The sequence below is a fragment of the Sturnus vulgaris genome, chromosome 7 (genome assembly GCF_052056855.1).
Source record: "Sturnus vulgaris isolate bStuVul1 chromosome 7, bStuVul1.hap1, whole genome shotgun sequence".
NCBI classification, from domain to species: Eukaryota; Metazoa; Chordata; class Aves; order Passeriformes; family Sturnidae; genus Sturnus; species Sturnus vulgaris.
The window spans coordinates 35310755-35327154 of record NC_142249.1 but is presented as its reverse complement, the minus strand read 5'-3'; the positions used below and the strand labels follow the sequence as shown (position 1 = coordinate 35327154).

The 16400-nt window shown below is 41.0% G+C and overlaps 1 protein-coding gene across 1 annotated transcript in view; it reads right to left on the bottom strand.

The window, feature by feature from the left end:
* The window catches only part of MGAT5 (alpha-1,6-mannosylglycoprotein 6-beta-N-acetylglucosaminyltransferase), a 109719-nt gene that overhangs the window by 3946 nt on the left and 89373 nt on the right, over window positions 1-16400 (bottom strand). The window contains exons 12-16 of the mRNA XM_014870824.2: window positions 14763-14912; window positions 7106-7252; window positions 4289-4405; window positions 3432-3506; window positions 912-1069 (exon numbers count right to left, since the gene is read on the bottom strand). Of these exons, the coding sequence (XP_014726310.1) occupies window positions 912-1069; window positions 3432-3506; window positions 4289-4405; window positions 7106-7252; window positions 14763-14912 (647 nt within the window). The remainder of the gene's footprint in view (window positions 1-911; window positions 1070-3431; window positions 3507-4288; window positions 4406-7105; window positions 7253-14762; window positions 14913-16400) is intronic.

Sequence of the window (16400 nt, the reverse complement as noted above, 5' to 3'; positions counted from 1 at the left end):
TATTTAAATACACTATGGATTTTCAGTAGGACAGGATCAAAGAATCTGAACTCAGGGCATACTGTCTTTGATTTCAGGAAGTCTCTACCCCAAGGAAGCCCCACAGAGCCAGGCAGGCCTGGGCAGCTCGAGGGGGTGAGCTGGACTGTGAGGATGAGGGATGCTGCTACAGGGAACAGGGCCTGCAGCTCCCAGGAACCAGCCAGCAGGAAAATGAAAAATGCCAGTTGCCATTTTCTGACCACAAAGCTTAAGCACCAGGCTAGCAATTCCAGAGCCTTGTTTTTCACTTATGCTGGAAACATTGGTAACTTTCAGCATTTAACAGACCTTTTTTTCCACAGGATTATGATTTTGTCTAGACAGCTAGAAAAGAAAGTTTTTATATGAGCTGTTTCTGTACTTCACTGGAAATTATAACTTTTCAAAGAAAATACAAACCCCAAAATCTTCTGCAATGTAATTTAGAAAAAAGTGGGCATAGAAAACCTGGGAAGCAGATTCCCTAGCAGCCATTTGTGGGGGCCTGGTTTTGAGGACTTTGTTTTCATTCTGAAAGGAACACAGACACATTTCCAAAGAGACAGCACCCAAAAGCAGCACTCCTTTCCTTAATGCATAGCTGGTGAGTTTTACACATCTGCACCCACACCTCCAATGTACCAGAGTTCACAATTCTCTACCCAGGACAATAGTGACAGAAGGTTTTTGGGCCCCTGTGCTCCTGGCAGGGCTCTCAGCAGCCACCACTACCACACACAAAGCACTGCCAGGCCCTCACTCACAGCTTGCTGCAGCCAGAGCTGCTCTCCCCACCTTCCCTTCTCACAGAACTTGGGCTTTAAATTCCAAGTGTGGCAAAAACCAGTGCAATAGAGACCAGACAACATATCTGTGCTATAAACACTTACCTAAGCAGAGCTTTGTCCTTGTTGAGATGCTGGAAGAAGGAAGGCTCACAGATGAGCTGGCTTTCCTGACAGACTTGCTTACAGGATTTTCCAGGTTCAGCAATTTTTACTTGAAGGGCACTTAATGGGGGCCACATCACCTGCCCATGACAGAAATCCTGCAGTGACAGATCATGTTTTGTTATGATGTGTTCAGACAACATTTCACAATTCTCAGACTGTATTTTAACATTTGGCAACTCTCGCCAAAGGGTGATCAAATAATTTGGGCCTGGTCCATCATGGTTTGCTTTCTCTGAACCAAACCAAAACTGGTGTGAATTGATGCCTCACTGTGACCCAAAGCCCACAAATTCATTTACCAGTTCTCAATATCAGCTTGAGCTTTTTTGTTCCATTTTGATTTCCTCTGCTGAAGAAGGAGGTTTTCATACTTCCAGGTCTCACCACAAATGTAATATTATACAGTCACGAATCGCAAAATACCATGAGCTGGAAGGGACTGCAAGTTTCAAGGTGAGACCAAAGGAGGTGTCATCCTTCATCTGTCTTTTCTTGCTCTTGGGTGAATGTTCTCACTCACTTTGCCAAGCTCTGAGGCTCAGCTGACCCTCTGCTGAGCTAAGTCAGTTTTCTGACCTCACAGAGTCCTGCCCCAAACATTTTCTGTTGGGTTATCAAGTTCTCTGCTTTGCCACATCTTTCAAAGTCAGAGTGTCTGTTCCATCAGCCCTCATCCAACAGCTCCCAGATTTGCAGCAGGGAATCCCTGCTGCTTTGGCTGTGGTTGCCTGGCTGCTCCTTTGATGCCAGTGCCAAAACTGAAGCAATCCCTCCCTCTGGTTCCCAGCCTCTGCTGCTGCCTTGCAGAGCAGCCACAACTGTGTGTGGGTTCAGCCACAGAGCAAAGAGGATCAGGGGATGGGCTCAGCAGATGGCAGGGATGCACCCAACAGGCACACTGGGCTGCTGGCAGGGGCAGGGCACGGGCAGGATGGAGCAGCCTGGAGACAAAGCTGGTATAACCCAGCTGAAGGAGGCACTGCTGGGTGTGCAGCCACAGCTCACAGCAGCTCTCTTACCTCAGACTGTAAAGGCTTTCAGCCCAGGTGTTGGAGCTGAAGATTTGGGGAGTTCACTAAACCTTCCTTGTGAACATTGTCCTCCTGACCCTGAGCCAAGGCCCAGAAGGGGAATCCTGGAGACCTCCCTTAAATGCCACCGTTTCACTGTCCATAGAGTGAGTAGGGGCATCTGGCCCCATCTCTTCACACTCACACATCCCCTGAAGACCCCACAGTCATGGTCAAGGCACACAACCACTGAACCAGACCAGCTCTATTCCAGCATCTTTGCTCCCATGTCAAGCTTGTACTGCTTTCTCTGTTCTTCCTGCCTCCACCACAAACTCGTCAAAATAAGATCTCAGTCTTTATTTTTGCTTCTTGTTTTTGGTTCATCTGACACGTTAATTAGGCAAAGTGCTAAGCACATGCAGCTAAAAATTGTGCTTGAACATCCTGGGAGCTGTGAAACACCACCAGCTTTTGACAATTAGTCAAAGCAATGAACAAAATTACAATATTCTGTGGATTTCTGAGAAGCACCAGGGAGGGCTTAGCCCTCGGGGGAGGGCCAGAAGAAGAGACAGGTTTAGCCACAGTTGCCATCTCTTGATTGTCTCTTTGTCTTCCTTACACTGAGCTCCATTTCTTCCTGATTGACAAAAGCTCCCAATTATAGCTAACTTAGGTAGAAGAATCAAAACCAGCAGTGATACTTTTACAGGTTTTGTCATCAATACAGCAGCAAAAAGCTTAAAGTGTTTATTGGCAGTAAAGTGGGAATAGCTAGGCTGTGTTCACTGCCCTTCTGACCTAGAGCTGTGCTATCCTTTAGGACTGTCTTTAATAGCACCCACCTTCAGAAATACAAGTACAGACACATGTCCAGTGCCCTTGAAAGAAATCCTGGCAGTTAAATGACATATCAGAGATAAAGGTTATTCCTATCTCTCTTCTGCAGCAGCCAGAACAAAAGGCAGATCTGGCTACTGCAACAGATCTGGCCTGGGCAGAAGTCCAAGCAGACAATTTCTAGAAATCAGGATCCCATGTAAATCTCTGCAGTTTATTATTCCAACTCAACATCTTCTGCTGCTCTCAGCTGGCAGTAATGCACAGGGACCAAAAGTTCCTTAAGTAACTGGGCTCCAAACCATTTAAATCTTTATTGATTGAAACTAAATACTTGAAAAATCTGCCCAGAGGCTGCAATTCTACCAAAAAGTACCTCTCTATTTGAGTGATCCTTCATGATCCAAAGCTTTTATGTGTGTACACAGCTAGGGAAGTCACATCCACACTGAAAAATTGCTTTGCCTTTCTGCTTTCATATAATGCCAAGGTCTGCACAGCTACTATTTCTACTTGGACAGCAGCAACACTGAGAAGCTTTAAAATGGAGATGTTCCTTCCTTTCCAACATAACCCAAGAGTCATCCACAACAAAAGTTCATACCTGTCTTTCAATAAAGGCATTCATCCTCTGAAGCATTCCCTCACAGGTAAATTCATAGGGCAAATAAGGGTCAATCTGTGGAGACAGTGTGTTAGGGTTAGAGGGGTTTTTGTTTCAGTCAACTTTGTGGTGTACTCTGAGGCAGCAGCTTCTGCTCCAAATACTCCATTATAGCTTGAGTAGCAAGAAAAAGTACTAATAGACTCATTAAAAAATAGTAATTTTACAAAAACATCAGCAGTTTTAGGTGATTTTTCTCATTTTTAAAAGCAATAAGAATTACTCCATGACTATCTTTATGGAAACTCAGGATACACTGCAAAGTGGCAGATACAAGGCTTGTCTGAGCCCCTCTGGGATTCCAGAGCTCCTGTTTTAACTAAGTTTCAGTTCTGAAGTTGAAGTGACAAAACAGAATGTGGTACCTTTGAAAATGCCTTCATACTCTTCCCCCCCTTGAAGGGCCCTCATTACCATTCCACACTGTAAGTGCCAAGCACTTCTGTGGGAATCTCAAGGCTACAAACTCAGAGTTGAGCAGTGCAGAGTCTGCAATGCTCTAAGAATAAACAATGAAACTTCCTCACTGAATGCACAGAAAATACAGATTGCTGTATAATTCACATGTGAAATTCTCATTTCTATACAAATTCACCCACTCCTTCTTTTCAAGTAAGAACCTGACATATCCAGTTCTAAAACATGAGAATTTCGATACCATAGATATGTAATAACCCTTTTTTCTTCAATATCCTACCAAAATGCAGCACTCATTAGACTAACATTAGGAAGCACTGTATGTGCAGCACACACTACACCCTCAAGTGCTGATAGCAAACTGAAGACACATTTCTTACCTTTTGATTCAAAATTGATTTCACAGCCTTCTCCACCTCAGAAAGATCATTGATATCCACAGTCCACACATGGGGCTTCCCAATGTAAACTTCAGCATAAGGATGCTGAGATGTCAACTGAAAGAGGAAATTATATTGATAAAAATGAATGTGTAAAGATATCCTTGCCTCTCACTCTCTCAATCAGACTTTTTGGATGAAATGCACTAGGATAGTGCAAAAATTCAGTTAGAGCACAACAGTCAGCATCATTCCTTCTGAGTTGCTTTTCAGATTTTCTCTTTAAATTTAGAGAGTGAATTTAGTTGGAAAACTGAAAATCAGGTAACACAGATCACAAGTAAGATACGTGCACCTCTATTTTGTGGCTTCAATCCTCACAAAGACCCACAGAAGATTTGATGTTTACTGAAATTACTTGCACCACGACCCTGCTTCCCCACAGCTCATTCACAGAGCCACCCTCCTTCTTCACAACCTCTCTGCCACAAGTCCTGCTTAGACCTGCATGGCTGGCTCCCAGAGATGTCATCCTCACACTGCATCCTTCCAATTTCAAACATTTCCAGAGTTCTGTGAGCAAAATTGAAGAAAGAATAATTTTTATAACAAAGGATGAATTCTGACTCTCATGACTGAGAGCAGAAGAGTAATGTGACCTCACCAAGAGTGACAACCAATATTTTGCTCACCACTTTGTCAGAAAACAGTATCAATGAATACCCAAGAAGGTAACTAAGAAAAGCTGTATCAGAGTTGCTTTCAGAACTAGGACAGATCAATAAGTATTTTTTGTGACTGGTCACTGAGGAGTGAGAACATGAACATGAACACACAAAGGGGAGCAAAAGCTACAGAAGAGAGAAGTGGTTCACACCAGCTCAGAAGAACTCTGCTTTTTCAATAAATACCAAAAAACCCCCACATGATGGGCTGTTTGTAGGCAATATTTACACAGCTGCCTCTTTATGCTGTCCTTATGATAAAAAGGCATTGCAGAAGATCTGAAGCAGGAAGCAGTGTCTGTTGGGAAGAAGCTTCTCCTGCACTAGGAGATCACTGTACTTGATCTATTCCTCAAGTGAATGCAAGAAACTGTTGCATTTACTATTAAAAATATTAAAAAACCCATTAGAAAAACAGCCATTGCATTTTGCTTGTGGAGACTAGTAACTTGTAAAGGTTACTTTACAAAACCACTTAACATAGCCTTTATCTTCAAATTCTTGTATGGATAATCATGGCACAGAACTAAACAAGCTCTTTTTGTTCTTCTTTAGCATTTGAAGAATGTTGAGAAGCATTTAAGGGCTTTCTTAATCCCAAAGAACCAGCACATGGATTATTGGCAATCAGATCTAAATGCAGTTGTGAACACCAGTCAGAGAAAAGGTCACTCTCAGGAAAGGTCAGCAGGGCATGTGAAGGCAGAAATATTCCTGATGGATATACATGATGTGCTTTGGACTAGAGCAGTCAGTAGGGAATATTTTTCTGTACAAGTCAGGTACACAGCATTTCTGTTAGTGGTGACACATGGAATCAGGATTTATCATGGCATTCCAAGCCCTGAAATTCCTATGAAGCACTCAGATGGGTTTGGATTATTTACTGAGCCTGACCAGTTATGGTGTTTGGGCACAGAATAACTGGAAATGAGACAAAAACTCACAGAAGAAAAGTCTGAAAGGTGTCAAGCCCAAGGAGAAAGTTAAAATGGGCTTTTATTCCCTTATTGCTGTCTCCTTTGTTAGCAACACAGACTGAGAGAAGGGGCAAGCCTCAGCTTGTACAGGACATGAATTCAGTGTATAACAAGAAAGGCAATTACAGCTGTGGATCATGAAAGTATAAGGAATTTATCTTCCTGATTGAAAATGGGAAACTGTCTTTTGCTTATCAACCAGCTGGTGCTGCTCAGGACACAGTTTATATGGCCAAAGCATAACCTGTATTGGGAAGTGTGGCTGTGCAAGGTTCTCATCATCTGCATGTCACCTGAGAGCTTTCCTTTGATGTAAATACATAAAGAATAAATGCACATACACCTGTGAGCAAGCCATGGCCACACACATGAGTGCTGATGTCAGAAATGGCTCTGTGACTATTAAATGTTTACAAGTATAGGCTGAATTTTACCTACACTGAATAAAAGAAAAATATTCCAAAGTCAGTGCCAGGGTGAGGAGTTAGTTTACTTAGCTTCAGTCCTCTCTCACTAAACACAGTGACTGTTTCGAAAGCTTGGAGTTTGGTTTTCCTGTTTTCTTCAAAAGTCAGTTCTCCAAAAGTCTTCAGCATTTAACCACAAACACGGTGGGTGACCATGAATACCTTAACTCAACAGTGCCTTGAACAGGTCTTTTCTGAAGGAAAAAACCAAAACCCAAAACACACACAAATGCCCTTTTCATAATTTACTTAAATACCTATTTGCTTCCTGCACAGTACACTGCAATGTCTGTTTCTTCAACAAAATAAAAACACTTTCAAATGATGTACCAAAATAACATGATCTGTTCCTGGGCAGAACATCAGATTTTCAAGTGAAACTTCAGTTTATGATGTCTCAATAAGAAGTAGCAGAATGTACCTATAAGCAAATCTAGAAATAAAGCTTGAAGTGTGCTAACAACATCATTTTAATTCTCCTATAATAAGAAGAAATGATATTCCCATCAATGACTAAAGAAAAAAGCAGTTGCACATCTCTGGTAATAAACCTTGAATGCTAATGCAATTTCTCCTACACTCTGTTACTAAAAGGAAACCCACAAGCATTTTCAATAAAAAATTATCAAGATTGATAGAGCTTACCTCTCGGAGTGTAGGTTTGCCTTTGAAAAAATCTGTATTTTTGCTACTTTTTGGTGGGTTAAATCTTAAATTTAGGAAAGCACATCCATTGGCAATAGCCTCCAAGGGAGCTGGCCCTTCATATGGAAATCCAAGACCAACAAACAGCTGAAAAACACAAAACAAGCGATATTTTAATTTTTGTTATTCACAAAAAAAGCTAAGAGCTAGCTTAAAAGAAATAAAACCCCACTCTAAATGTACCAGCCTGAAGAAAATGCAATGCTAAGAAGAAAATGGGAGAAATTCAACAGTTCACCACCTGCCACCCAAGCAGTAATGGATTGTCCTGTAAAACACATTTGACAATCATCATCTGTAACGAGCTGAGGTGGTTCTCCATGGAGCTGAGGCAACAACAGACCCTTTTAGGGCTTTTTTTGGGAAGAGGAAGAATTGGTGGTTTAGCTGGTGTTGAAGTGGAGCTGCTGGGGCTTTCCTACAGGTACAGGTTCTAAGGCAGCAACCTCCAGGAACAGCTGCACCAGTGCTCTCCCAAAACAGCCAAGCCATTGGCTTTGCCAAAAGGAACATGCTCCTGGCACACTAATTAAGCCTCCTAATTAAAACAGTAGGTGGCAGCAAACAGCAGCTCACGACACAGCCAGAGCCCACAGGGGCTTCAGAGGGTTCAACGCCTCCAAGGGAAACCAGAGCAAAAATCCATCCCAAAGCTTTTCCTCCCCAGCTGAGATTCCAGGTGCTCTAGAAGAGGCACTGCTCTGCTCCAGTGAAAACACATGCAATGTTATTTTGGAGTTGTCTGAAAAAATCTTGACCCCTTTCCTGGCTTAAACATAATGCAAGCCCCTGAATTAAATATAGGATTTTTCATCTTCATTTGAATGAAGCTGGAGCAGCAATTTCTCAGTGCTACTGCATAACAATGTGTGTATATATATGTGTGTATATATATATATATAGATACACTGCTTTTCTCAGGAAAATAAAGTACAACCTTCATAACTATGAGAGTCATGCAATCAGGACACACATTTCCATAGGTCAAGGTATACTATTCTTCATTAAATCTTCTGCAACATGGAAATGAATCCCAGTAACAGAACATTCACAGCTGGAGGCTCTTCCTAGGAGCTGATCCTAACATTGATGAATAAACCTGTAGTCAGCTCTGTCATTCACACGCATTGCAATATCAATCCTCCCAAACCCATGGCAACAACAGTATAAATTCAGAGCTGGCTCGTTTTAGAAAAGCAAGTTAACACTTCTCATCATAGCTGAGGACATACAATTTTCACTGCATGGAGCTGAATATTGTAATTTCAGTTCTCAATATTCAGGTTAAAGAAGTTGCCTACTTGCAGAAAGTTTCTCAACTCTCTCACAGATTTAAATCTTACAGAACCTCTCCAGTGGCTGATAACAAAAAGATCCAGAAGCTATTTCTACTGAAGACATATTATACGAATTCTAGTTTTATATATGGCATAAAATGTACCACCTTTCATTCAGAGAAATGCATACCACATAAAATCTCAAAAGAGGCTGAATTTCCAAAAAGATAATCTCTTGAAAACAATGAATTAAGGACATGAAACCATTTCATGCAATCTGCAATAAAATATTATTTATTCAAACTACTCCTTAGTTCAGGCAGAAAACCAGCTGAGAACCAGCAATTAAACCTATCTGAAATATCAATTCTCCTATGATCCTGTGTTTGTCTGTTATGTAGGGAATGCTGGGTTGTTTGCTTAGTTTTGCACTTTTTTAATAAACTGCTGCTGTGCACTGCTGAGTTCTGTGTCTGACTGGTCCATTTATTTGGGAGGAAGCTCCATGGGAAAAGAAACATGAGTTTATGTTTTGACAGCACAGAGTGCACTGGCATCACTTAATCTATAATAAATAGCTTACCACCTGTTTCCCATCCATTTTCCAGCCTCACCTCTAAGCAGCACTGTTCCTTTGAAGGAGGAAAGAAGGATGTGTCTGATCCCTAGAACAGGGTGTGTGTGTGTGTGTGCTGCCTGGTGGCCTGAGCTTGCAGCCTCTCAAATCCTCCTTTCAGCTCTTCTATCACCCTCCAGCACATCATCAGCAAACCAGCTGAAATTCCCAAACTCAATCCAGAGCCTTCTCCAGAAAACTGCCCCTTATAATGTGTCCTTGCCCACGGCAGGGTGTGGAACTAGATGATTTTTAAGGTTCCTTTCATCCCAAACCACTCTGTGAGTCTCTATGATTAATTTTCTTGGGTTAGGGAATCATGATTTTTGTCTGGTATAAAGAGCAAAACAGAAATATTCTACATGCCTCAATAAAGTCACATTCATTATGATTAAAAGAGCAAGTATTAGAGAACACAGGCCTTTTCTGTAATTCACAATGCTCTCATTTGCTAATCCTTTGAATTACATGCACCTTGTTATTTCCAGAAAGGCTAAAACAATCTGTCAAGGTACTTCCAAAGAGTATGCAGCAAATACTGCAAGTCACTAACTAAAAAAAAGGAAAAAAGGAGAAAAAACAGTCAACCATTTTCAGGTAGCAGTGAAGCAAACATCCATCCTCAGTACAGATGAGGCTGTGGGGAAGACAAGGCTCTGTCCCACAGAGTGAAGGTTTAGACCAGACTGTGCTTGCCCTAGTTTGTGATGTAGCTGTACACTGCTGCCTCTAACACTGGAGGTGCTGACAGTGGCTCCTTAAGGTGATTTCTCATCAGATGTAGGTCTGGTAACCCAGTCCACCATGGGGAGGCACCTGCACCCTAGGGATGAAGATCCATATTGCAAAACTTCAAATGTGAGTGTCTTGGTAACACTACATGTGGCAAAAAATTTTAGTCCTGATCTCACTCTGCTAGCTGCAGCAGAACTGCTATGCAGAGGAGAATTGCTTTATGCTTTATTGGTGATTAGTGCTTGGAAAAAATTCATATTCTGTTTGTGAGTGTTTTTCTCACCTTTCCAACGATTCTGAAAGCAAAAGCCATGATTTTTCCTGGAGAGCTTTAAGTGGGCACATGGCACAGCCAGCTCTGCACGCTGACACCCCACAGAATGTGGTGATTGCCAGGAGGAAGTTACAATGTAAAAGCCTATCTAAAAGAGATAATTGCCAACAAATACAGAAGTAGAATGATCATCGAAACAGCAGTATGGCATTGAGGTTTTTTTAGTCTATTCTTTTTAGCAAGGTCTTCTGCCCCAGTGTGTCTGTGCCTGTAAGTCTGCACAGACCAGATTTGCATCTGCAACGTCACTGGCCCAACTTTACTCAAGTTGAAATCTTTAATAGTTTGGTTTTCATAACAAAGACTCCTCAGGAACCTTTTCCACCTTTGTAATGAACTGATCCTCTGGTTTGGAATGGCAGACTTTTGAGCTGGTCACCCAGCATCACATCAGCCAAGACACCCCTCTTCTTGCTGTAATGTAAATGGTGCTCTCACAGTGCAGTAGTTTTAAGTAGAGACATCTCTGACACAAAAAGTGACTCACAACCCCTCATGAAAAGCAAACTCCCTCGTGGGTTTGTTTGTTTGTTTTTTGGGTGGAGTTTACAGCACCACATCAGACTACTATTAAAATAAGTACTTAAACAGTCTTCCTAAATTATAGCCAAAAGTATAAAATAAGGAGTGAATGCTTTACTTCACTGACTGTAATTATGACTAGCTGAATAGTTAAGAAAAAATTTCATATTCCAGAGACTAAATGCCGTATTTCCATGCACAGGAGTGTTTATCTTCTCCTCTCTCCTTTCTAACATTACTGCACTTTATTTAATTTATTCTGTCAGGTTGGTAGGTTTATCACCACTTTAATATGCCTCCTTACTGAACTTATACAGTCTCTTCTGAACTCCAGAAAGAGGAGTATAGCAAAGGTTAACTATCTTGCTATATTCATCTCATCAACACAAAATACCTCCTGCAAAAGTCAATCCTTTTGTGATTCAAACCAGTTGAGAATAAAATAACTAGGTAAATATCTTTTCAGCTGATTTTATGAAGTGTGTGGAAGTAAATATATATTCCTTCATAAAAAGCAATATGGAAACAAAGTTTGTTTGCCTGTGTGTGTCTAAGCAGGGTGTTGCTCCTACTTTTATTAATCCCCATACAGAAATCACAAAACCCACTTGGTAAAAGAATTTGAACTCTGAAAAATTCAAAGTGACTTGAAGGAAAAAGTTGCATCTAAAACTTTCTCAAAAGGAGAAATACTTCTCAAGAACACTGGTTCCTCCAAGAGAGCCTGGTCCAAGTCCCCCAGCTGCCCACTTGGCCAGGAGCCCTGTGAGTGGCAGGAAGGCTGCCAGCTCGCCTACCCCATTCTCCCCCGACGTGATGAATGGCTTCACATCTTCTCATTAGGAGCTGCAGACATGACTCGTTTTTGTCATGCTCTACACAGCTGAAGCAGCCATGGTGAATGTCAAACAGCCCCTCCTGCCTGCACAACTCGCTCCCTCTGCAATGTGCTGGTTAACAGCACACACAGAACCAAACGGCAGCTGCACACTGCCCGAATAACTGTGTCCTACCAGTACTGCAGGGACCAAAGACATTTTGGGAATGCAAAGTTCTGATTAAAAATCACAGGACTGAGCCTGTCACCTACTGGTATTTTGCTGTCTAAGGACAAAGTGAAGCAGTGCAGCATAAGCTGACACTTCTGACTAGGCTGAACCATGTGATTTGTTAAATTATTATTTAGCTCTCCCCGAACTAGAACATTTGTCAGCTGACCTAACAAAAACCTGCTAACACAGTGCTGAAATCACAACCAATGACAGACAATTCTTGCCCACAGTCTCAAAGCATGTGAAAGTTTCTGGCAGTTTAAGGACAAAGGTTGCTGTCTCCCCACGATGCTCCAGACAAGCATTGCACCCACACATGTTCCCAGCCTGGAGTTACAGCCCTGATTATTCACACACTGACAGCACATGGATAGTCTGGTGACAAAGCCCCATAACTAAATTCATTAGGGGACTCTGGCCATGTTGCCTAGTGAATAAAGTGATTATGATTAAAACGTGTCCTTGAACATCACTGCATGCATGTGCACACACACACACCTCCTCCAGGCATAGAGCTCCTATTCAAGTCAGCTTGGTTTTTGTAAGAAAACTGGACTTATTTTAGCAATTCAATCCATGATCCATCTGACATAAACACAACTGACCCTCACAGGCAGCAGATGGCCACTGGTGACAGGTAAGCAGTGATTTGTACTAAGCTGTGTTCAAGTATTGCCTTTAAAAGGGTATCGAAATCTGGACCTGTGAATGTACAGGCAGCAAAAAGACTTGGAGCAAGTGTGTCTGTTGATCAACACTGACAGGTAACCATATGCTGAGGCAGAACAGCCAGAGTACCTATGAGATACTAAACATCACCCAGCCAAAAAAAACCCCAAAACAACCACCCACCCCAATCCCCCTCCACGTGAAATGTCCAAACAAATTAACAGGGAGATCTCAGTTTCCACTTTGAATCCCAGGATGCTGCTGTTTTACTTTTTCTGTTCAATTAGATATATTGGAACTGTATTAAACAGGAATAATCAGCAAAATGCATGATGCAATAAGCCATATTTAATTTCATTTCATTGCAAAATCAGAAATACATTGCACTGGCATTTCCCTGACAATACTTATGTATTAGGAGAAGCAGATGGACTATTAATGGTTTATCATCATTGCAAAGTTTTGTTAGCCTGGCTGTATCCTAAATATATAATTTCCTTAAATGGAAAATAGATTTGTCATTTGCAAACCTTCTAAAAAAAGTTCAGAAAAGCCATATAAAAATACTGCTTGCAGACATAATTTTTAAAACTGATTTCCTGATGCAGGGTTCTGAAACACACCAATGATTTTCTCAGTGCCATCTACTAAGAAATGCAGCAAATTCTGAAAAGGATTTTCCCCAATGTTATGGAGGAAAAAACCAACCACAACTAATGCACAACAAGAGTCTAAAATGCTCTAGGACTCTGACAACGGTACAGCACAGATCCATGCTTTTTACCAAATACTTTTTGTGAAAAATAAGCAATTTACTGTCTCAGAGCACTTCACAATACCAACAGTCTCTTCTATCTGAAGCTGCAATCACTGCTCAAAATCTGAGTGGAAATAGACTGCTACCTCCTGTGTCACAAAATCCATACAACTAAATTGCATAACATGTAGGTATCAACTAGAATTTGTCCTAAATTGAATGTGTCTTCACATTGCATCTTAGAGCACAGCAAATATAACCAATAAACTACATGAGATATTTGGTTAAGACCGAAAAACAAGCTTTTTAATGTGATACGTGCAAGATGGCTGATAAAAAATTAGAGGAAGGCTCAGTTAACTAGAACTATTATTATGAACTGACATTTGTATAGGGACTTCAGTAATTCTTACAGGAAGTCCATTTGCTTATTTTACTATTTCAGTGAATAGAACACACTTTTTTTAGAGGTAGTCACTGTTCATGCCTGGGGTTATTACAAGGTCAATATTCTTCCCACATTATTATTAACACAGGAATTTCATACTCCTCACAGGCAAAAGCTGTGTAATCTCAGATTATCTATGACGAAAGCAAATGTTGACTTTTTAATGTGCAACATTATGTGTATCTGCAGGCACCAAGCACATAAACACAGTGGTTGCCTTTAAAAACTCATAATTTACCAACAGCTGTCACACAGAGATGTCAAATTACCATCATTTTCCCAGTACTTTAAAAAGGAGATCTCTGCAGTTGTGTGGAAAACCTAAGAGGTACTTGCTTTTCTCTTTTTTTTTTTTTCTTTTTAAGAGATTTTTCTGTGGAAGTGCACAGCAAGAAACTATCAACAGTGGTACACTTCCACAGATTTTGCTAATTTTAAACACACAACCCCCTTCTTTCACCAACTTGAAGTTAAACATCCTATTTAAATGCAATCTACTGAAGTGTTTTATTGCTGCAAAGTGCCACAAAGATTATGGGAAGGGCAGAGAATCCCGACAGAACTGTGGGGACAAAAGTTTATTTCATTTATTTATTTTTATCCTGTCCCTTATCTTGAGTTCTCTTGACTCTGGAGCCACAGGCAAAGCCCATCACAGAAAGCCACGCTGCTGTGCTCACTGTGTGTGCACAGCTGAAGCAGGGGAAGGACACGAATGGCAAAGCAAGTGCAGCTTTGCTTTTCTCCCTGAGAGAGCAGGGTCACTCTGGGTTAAAGTCACCGGGAGGGCAGAGCCAGCGTGTGCCTGTGCAGCTTTTGGATGTTACCTAACTTTGACCTCAGGGATGTAAAACAGAGCACATTCTCAGCTGATAATCTCCTTGGGCTGAATATCACATTCAAGAAAATGAAAAATGCATTTATCCCTGTTTCTCAAGCTGGTTGTTAAATGGGACTGTAGGTTGTCATCCCAATTTTCTAATATGAGCTGTCAATCCACCAAACACAGACATTATGGAAAATGTATTCTTGGCACACAAAACACAACTTAAGCTCCTTTACACATGATAATTTTTTTTCCAGTGCTTTTAAATTTGGAGCTTATTCATAGGAGGTGAAATGCATGCACTTCAGACACCCTCTATTTGTAGATATTTTTTGCCACCACTCCTGCTTAACAAACTTACTTTGGTTTCCCTCAGTAGGAACTGCAAATCCCTCCCGCTGAGTATTCCATGGTTCTTGACATAGCCAGGAATGTACATGGTGCTTGTCCCATGAACAGTCCCATGGACCTCCATGTAGGTGTGGATGACATCCAGATAAGCCTTCTTATCCTGTAATGGCAAGGAAGAAATATTTTCAGTTGTTACAAATTTGAAGCAGCAATATTTAATCAGAGCTGGTTTTTTATCTCCTGTACCACAAAAGCCAGGGAAAGAAGAATTTCACTCATTCCTATTTGATTGCTATAATGTTTGAACTTTCATTACATTATTAATTTGGTTTTCTACTAAACTGGAAGAAAACTGTAGCTTTTTCTCTCATAGTTGAGGCATAAAGAACTCAATATAAAAGTCCTCTTAATTTCTAATTGGACAAAAACCAGAATGCCACCAGACAGCTGCAATCTCAGCATGCCGAAACAATACCTGGCCTAAAAATACTAAAAACTCATTTTGAAATATCAGATTTTCCCTGTTTTGGTCGAAGATGCAAAATAATTATCTTCTTTGTGAAGAAAAGGGTGAATGTCACCTTAGTAAGATGCAGTCTTGGCAGCTGAATAACTGAACTGAGGTCCATGAGAGACCTACAAATGTTCCACCTACCTGAAGCTTTAAAGGCATTTTGGAAAAGAACCAGAGAAGAGCAATGGCTTTAATGCTGCATTTTTAAAAAATTAAGAAAAAATAGTACACCATCCTAGTTTGCACACAAGAATTACTTTAATTTTCAGTGCCATATGTTTTTTTGAGTTTTCAAGACTACTGGCATTCCAAGGCAATTAGCTGAAGATTGTATTTACATGTAGTCTGCAACACAGATCAGAAGACTTTCCCTCAATATTTGCACATAGTCTTAGTAATAGCTCTAAAATCAGGCAACAAGTAGCTATACTTCTTGGCAGCAAGTGAGCTTTCACAAATTCTACTTTCACTCACTATTTTTGTCATGCAAATTCTGTGCACTGTTCCTCCACAGCCCTGTGTGAAAGCTGGCCAACAATTTTACTGAAGTTCATTCAAAGGACAAGTAGACTGGTGAAAATCCTGTCTTTTCCAGCCCTGGAGGAGCAGGTGTCAGGCCTAGGTGGATGAGTGCTACTTCTTATGAATTAATTGTTGCAGAGGGTGTTCAATGTCCATAACAATGGCTTCTCCCTTCTCCCTGCTCTGCTGGTGAGCTGCTTGTGCTGACCCACCCCTGAATGCCCCTTCTGGCAGCTCTGCCAAGGCTGCACCAGCCAGACACTGCCCTGGGCTATGGATTACATAAAACAGCCAACAGATAAAGACAAAGATGCTTTCTTGCTCAGTGTGGCTATTCTTGTTATTAATTAACACAAATTATTCAAAATACTAAAAGCTTGCTCCATTTTTTACTTCAAATTTGAACCACTCTGTAAGAGATGCTCCTCACATAACTAAAATACCATAATTAGAAACTGTGAGAAACTCATATACTTTGTCAAGTGAAAATCCATTTAGAACTTTTTCTTTGGAAATGAGCAGGAGAAATATAAGAAGAGTGGCCTGGTCTTGTTTCCAGAGGACACCTTAATCCTGCCTGCCTGGCTTTTAATACATCCAGAACTTTGGAGT